Source organism: Otolemur garnettii, unplaced genomic scaffold (assembly GCF_000181295.1).
Source record: "Otolemur garnettii isolate 467f Iridium unplaced genomic scaffold, OtoGar3 scaffold00032, whole genome shotgun sequence".
Taxonomy (NCBI): domain Eukaryota; kingdom Metazoa; phylum Chordata; class Mammalia; order Primates; family Galagidae; genus Otolemur; species Otolemur garnettii.
In genome coordinates this window covers 11,760,593-11,767,380 of record NW_003852427.1, presented here as the reverse complement: position 1 = coordinate 11,767,380, position 6,788 = coordinate 11,760,593, and the positions used below count along the sequence as shown (strand labels likewise).

The 6,788-nt window shown below is 41.5% G+C and overlaps 1 protein-coding gene across 1 annotated transcript in view; it reads left to right on the top strand.

Annotated features, from left to right (window-relative positions):
• Positions 1-6,582, top strand: part of GK5 (glycerol kinase 5 (putative)) — a 70,382-nt gene extending 63,800 nt beyond the window's left edge. The window contains exons 16-17 of the mRNA XM_023513050.1: positions 362-495; positions 6,010-6,582. Of these exons, the coding sequence (XP_023368818.1) occupies positions 362-495; positions 6,010-6,158 (283 nt within the window). The 3' untranslated portion in view covers positions 6,159-6,582. The remainder of the gene's footprint in view (positions 1-361; positions 496-6,009) is intronic.
• The last annotated feature ends 206 nt before the right edge of the window (positions 6,583-6,788 follow it).

The following is a 6,788-nucleotide window of genomic DNA, read 5'->3' as shown; positions in this document are numbered from 1 at the left end:
AACACCCAGCTATTTTTTGTTGCAGTTTGGCCGGGGCTGGATTCAAACCTACCACCCTCCGTATAGGGGGCCGGTGCCTTACTCATTGAGCCACAGGAGCTGCCCCACCCTGCTAATTTTTTTTTTGTAGCTGTCATTGTTGTTTAGCAGGCCCAGGGCGGGTTCAAACCTGCCAGCCCCAGTGTATGTGGCCGGCGCCCTAACCACTGAACTACAGGCCAAGTGATCTAATTTTAGAATACAAAAGTTATATTTATCAAATAAAATCAAGTATTGAAGAAAAAAATATGTGGCCTTCTTTTTTTAGAATTTATGATGCTTTTGTTGTAGTAATTCATCTCACAGGTGTTTCTCCCCACAGGGCAGACGGAGGAGTCTGTAGGAATGGTTTTGTCATGCAGATGACTTCAGACTTGATCAATGAGAACATAGACAGACCCGTCCACATTGACATGTCATGCCTAGGTGCAGCTTCTTTAGCTGGTCTTGCTGTTGGTATGTGTCAATTTGATAAATACAAGAGCTTTCTTTACAAATTGTTTCTCAGAGACAGCATTTCTTCTTGCAAATGACAAAATTATAGAAATATCTGGAAAGTCTTAGTGTCCCTTAAGTTCCATATGCATATGCATGCTACTCACAACGTATCCTCGGACCTTCTTTGTTGGTGGGGCTGGATGCACCTCTTCTATCTGTACTTCACTCGTTCAGCCAGGAAGTGTTTGAAATGGGGATAGTTAACTTTCAGGTGCTTTGGCCTCTAGCAAGGGAAGGTCTCTGGGTAAGTGTTCTAGGTAGATCATTGTAAAGAAGAAAATTATTATTATTATTATTATTATCATTATTTTGAGACAGAGTCTCATTTTGTCACTCTCAGTAGAGTGCTGTAGCATCATAGCTCACAGCAACCTCCAGCTCTTGGGCTTAGGCAATTCTCTTGCCTCAGCCTCCTGATCAGCTGGGACCACAGGCGTTCACCACAATGCCTGGTTATTTTATTTTATTTTTTTTTCAGTTTGGCCAGGAGCTGGGTTTGAACCCGCCACCCTCAGTATATGGGGCCGGCGCCCTACCCACTGAGCCACAGGCAACACCCAAGAAGAAAGTTATTAAATGACACTTATTAAAGGGCAGTAATGTGGACTTCACTTGGGAAGACTGTCAAGACAGTCTTCTGGGGACTACTTCAATGGGATCTTGTAGTGGGTAGAGATAAAAGGCTCCATTTTAAAAACAGCAAGGAAAAGTGGAAATTAATAGCCAAGGAGCAACACTGAGGGTCAGTAGGTAGAAAATTACTGAGAGAAAACATAGGCATAAGGAGAAATTCTGGCTGAATTGACCTATCAGGATTCTTGCTTAAGGCCGGCCAGGGTGACCAGACATCATGTGGGGGATGGTGGAAGATGTAACATTCAGCAGATATTGAGGATAGGGGATTCTGGCTACTGACCCAGTAGGATTCAGACTAAAATTAAATTATGCAGAGATGAACATGGAAGTCCAAAAGTTAAGGCTTTGTTGAAAAAGAACTCAGAAGAGACTGACTAGTTTGGGCAAAGAGGGAATCTTTGTCAGTGGGTTTATCTTTGCCTTAGAAACCACTCCATTGTAAGGCCAGGAGCAGTGAGTCACTCCTGTAATCCTAGCACTCTGAGAGGCTGAGCTGGGTGGCTTGCCTGAGCTCAAGAGTTCAATACAAGCCTCAGCAAGAGTGAGACCCTGTGTCTAAAAACAGCCGGGTGTTGCAGTGGGCGCCTATAGTCCCAGCTACTTGGGAGGCTGAGGCAAGAGGACTGCTTAAACCCAAGAGGTTGAGGGTGCTGTGAGCTAAGATGCCAGGGCACTCTACCAAGGATGACAAAGTGAGACTCTATCTCAAAATAAAAAGGAAACCACTCCATTTCAGTAGAACCGCCATAGCTGACCACTTCCCTACATTAACCATCTCCTCAGGTTGACCTAATTTTCATAGACCAGACATGCAGCACATGTACTCAGTGGAAGACTGACCTCTATATATTGACCACCTCTGTAATTTGTATCTTGACTACTTGGCCTACGACACACAATATTAATTTACTCTCTGTACCTTGACCGGTTGAGTCCACTGTACACCAAGGGGTAGAAGGTGTAGGTTTTGCCCCTTACTTGTATTATTTTTTCTTCAGTGTAAATTCTTTTCTCATGTTTTATTATTACCTTATATTGGATTAGACCTCATGTCCTATTGTTTATCATATGTTGTAGAAGGTTTTTTTCAATGTGAAGGACTGGTCTGAATTGTAGAGACATCCTACAGTTACTGAAAAATTTTACAGTTAATTAAGATGTAATGGCCCAAAGAAGAGAACTCAAAGAGCTGACATTAAAGGAAAAGATCAATCTTCTACATTTTCTGGAAAGCAACAGCCAAAGAAGGCAGAATGTTTTGGCATTAGCAAGACCACAGTTAGCAACATCCAAAAATGTAAACCTGAGTACTTGGGGAGATATGGTAGGAAAGTGGAGACCTATAGCAGAAAAGGAAGAAAACTGTGCTCGATGAAGTCAATGAAGCCACGTTAAGTTGTTTCAGACAAATGAAGGCAGTTAATTATTGCCCAAATCTCCAGGTGGATGATCCGAGAAAGTTGCCAAAATATTTCCACAGGTGGCTCAGCACCCGTAGCTCAGTGAGTAGGGCACCAGTCACATACACCAAGGCTGGTGGGTTGAAGCCCTGTCCGGGCCTACTAAACAACAGTGACAACTGCAACCAAAAAATAGCCAGTTGATGTGGAGGGCACCTGTAGTCCCAGCTACTTGGGAGGCTGAGGCAAGAGAATCTCTTAAGCCCAAGAGTTTGAGGTTGCTGTGAACTGTGACGCCATGACACTCTACCAAGCACAACATAGCGAAACTGTCTCAAAAAAAAAAAAAAAAAATCCACAGGAATTTGGCAGATTTCCAAGTATCAAGGGGTTGACTGGAGAAATTTAAACTGTGACATCTCCCAAAAGGTCTCATGCGGTGAATCCAAAGCGACAGAAGTTGGGGAAGAGTTCACCAAAAAGTTCCTCAGCTTGCTAGAGGCTTCAGAGATGACATCTTTTTTTGTTTGTTTGTTTGTTTGTTTAATTTTTATTTTATTGTATTTTATTTTATTTTTGGCCGGGGCTGGGTTTGAACCTGCCACCTCCAGCATATGGGACCAGCGCCCTACCCTTTTGAACCATAGACGGTATCCTTTTTTTGGTATTTTTTTAATTCAAATTTTTGTTGAGATTAAAAATTTATTGCTACAACACCCAGTTGTAAGGAACAATACAGAAGGATCTCATGTACTGTCTTCTAGGTTTCCCTGAATGATAACATTTTGCAAAACTGTAGTATATAACATGACCAGGATATTGACCTTGATATAGTCAAATACGGAACCGTCGCATCATCACAAGTATTCCTAGTGTTGTCCCTTTATAATCATACTTATCTAATGTCCTGAAACCATGGCAACCACAAATCTTTTCTCCATTTCTGTAAGTTAGATGACAACATCATTAATGTCAACTAGTGCAAACTCTTTTTCAAGGCGATGCCTGATAGGAGTCTTATCGTGAAAAATGACAAAGGTAAGAGTGGAAAGCTTTCTGAAGAATGTTTCCCAGTTCTGCTTTGTGCCAGTTCACCTGGAGAGGAACTAAAGGCCTTGGTGACTGGTAAATTGGCAAAGTCATTCAAAAACCTAAAGCCCGGGCTTGGCGCCTGTGGCTCAAGTGGCTAAGGCACCAGCCACATACACCTAAGGTGGCGGGTTCGAATCCAGCCCAGGCCCCCCAAACAACAATGGCGGCTGCAAACAAACAGACAAAAAAAAAGTCGGGCGTTGTGGCGGGTGCCTGTGGTCCCAGCTACCTGGGAGGCTGAGGCAGGAGACTTGCTTGAGCCCAGGAGTTGGAGGTTGCTGTGAGCTGTGATGCCATGGCACTCTACCCAGGGGGACAGTTGAGGCTCTGTCTCAAAAAAAAAACAAACAAAAAACCTAAAGCCCGAAGATCTCCCCATCACTTGGATGCACATGGATGACTGGTGCCCTGTTTGAGGAGTGGGTAAGGGATATCAACCAAGAAATGACGAAGAAACGGTCTATTCTACTGACAGTAGACAACTGTCAGGACCATCACAAGTGAATCATTTCACAAACGTGACACTGAAATTTCTTTCTCCACACATGAACTCAAAAATTATATCTCTTGACCAAGGCATCATCAAAACATTTAAAATGAACTACTGAGAAACATGAACAAGAGTGAGACCTGTCTCTACTAAAAATAGAAAAACTAGCTGGACATTGTGGCATGTGCCTGTGGTCTCAGCTACTCAGGAGGCTGAGGCTGAACCCAGAAGTTTGAGGTTACTGTGAGCTACAGCAGCTGGGGTAACAGAGTGATACTCTGTCTCAAAAAAAAAAAAAAAGCACTCCCAAGCTCAGCTCTGCAATGGGTCATGAGTAAAACACCCACCTGTGGTCACCTGTGGAAGCCCTTCATGCACTGCATTGGTTAATGCTATGGATGCTGTCCTCTGGATCAGTTCTGCTTAGAATGAAGTTCAGCCAGAAATGGTACAGAAGTGTTTCAAGAAAGTTGGATTTGTTAAAACCCAAAACCATGATGCTTTGGCCCCATCAGACAGTCCATCTCCCACAGCAGAATTCAAAGGAGTAGATTTTGAAGGTTTTGATGCAATGAGTGATGAGGTGGCAACCTGTAATGAACCTGCCCTAGAAGCAGTTTTCCAAGTGATAGTGACCAAAGTACAGACCAGCATAGACATATATGAAGCGGCAGCTGATGAAGTGGAAGAAGCAAGTGAGGATGAGACAGAAGTTGCAGAGTCTCCAAAGGAAGAGGATGTCAGGCATCTGATAATGCAGTTGAAGTTATTTGCTGTGGAAAAATGCCTGGGTATGTTGAGTGGGATAGCCAGCACTGAGAGTGCTTTTTCCTCTTACATTTGTAATAAGATAAAGAAACAGACCAAGATTGATTCTTTCTTCAGAAAGAATGATTAAACCATGAGGAAACAGTAAATGTATTGATTTTGTCTGACAATGTATGATTTTGCTGTTTTGATTATGTATGATTTTGTATGATGTTCTCTAATAAAAGCTATGAAACACAGTAACGTACATATACTTATCAGTATGATAGGTCTAGTTCCTTATGTTGACCAGTTCATTACAGTCCCTTGGGTGGTCAACTTACAGAGGTTCTACTATATTTTATTTATTGAACAATGTTTGTTGAGTACCTGATACATGATAGGAAATAAAGAGGTTAAAAGCTATAACCCTCAATCCCTGCTGGGAGCAGACAGATAAGTCAGGCAATTATTAAACTTGTTTGATAAACCCAGTGAACAGCCATAGCATATTAAGCAAATGGTGTAGGCTTCCCAAGGAAGGGACATATGACTCAATTTCAAAGGAGTTAGCACACAGGCAGGTGAGGGGAAAAATAAGAGATGGTAGTTCAATAGAGAAAGCAGCTTGTGCAAAGGCAATAGCCAATTATGGGAAGTCCTGATAGGGTGTGAGCAAGAGGGGAGGTTGGAGAATTACAGAGACTCACTCTTTTAGAAAGAGTCTCACTGTATTGCCCTCACTAGAGTGTTATGGCATCATAGCTCACAGCAAACTCAGGCTCAAGTGATCCTCTTGCCTCAGCTACTCAAGTAGCTGGGATTACAGGTACCTGCCGTAATACCCAGCTATTTTTAGAAATGGGGTCTCACTCTTGCTCAGGCTGGTCTCAAAACTCTTGAGCTCAAGTAATCCACCTGCCTCGGCCTCCCAGAGTGCTAGGATTACAGGTGTCAGCCACCACACCTGGTCTTAAAACATTATTTATTTTGTTTTAATATAGTAATTATTTATCTTTGTACCACCAACTCACATAGGTTTCTGGGCAAACTTGATGGACTTATAATTTGCCTTAAAATTTGAGAATAATTTTTTTTCTTCCATAGGGTTTTGGACTGACAAGGAAGAACTAAAGAAATTGAGGCAAAGTGAAATAGTTTTCAAGCCACAGAAGAAATGTCAAGAATATGAAATGAGTATGGAAAATTGGGTCAAAGCCGTGAAACGCTCCATGAATTGGTACAAGAAGACATAACACTAAATGAAGAGATTGAAACCAAGGGTGACTGGTTTATATGATGTGCAGATGAGACACAGCTCAGGGATAACCAACATGACGATGGCAGAGATTTAAAATGAGCTTCACAACCTGAGAGAAGAAGCATTACTTAAAAAAAACACACAAATAAAAAATGATTACTTTTTTCCAAATCTTGGTAAGATTTAAGGCAGCAATACCTCAAAACTTTATTTCTTCTGTTTTGTAGCAAATTGCAAAAGGACATTAGCCATTTCCCACTGTATTTTGACAGTTCTGGGTCCTTTTCCTTTTTGTACTGGGTCAATGGAATGTAGGAGCATAGTCATTTATCCTCAGAACTGATAGTTCTGGGTCAAGCACCATTCGTATTTTGTTCCAAAATTATGTGGAAAGTATTTCTTTAATTCTGTAAAATTAAGTGGGCTATTTGAAGTCTTAAAAAGAAAGAAACACTGAGAAAATGTAGAATATTGAAATATTAATATTTTACAGTTAAAGCCATAATTTTTCAATCTTATATCCAAATACGAGCTCACTGTGTCCCTCCCAGATAAGCTTATTTGTTAGTTAGTGCTTTCCTTTATTGAGCTTAAAGCCACTGCCTTAATTTTTCCTTGTTCAACC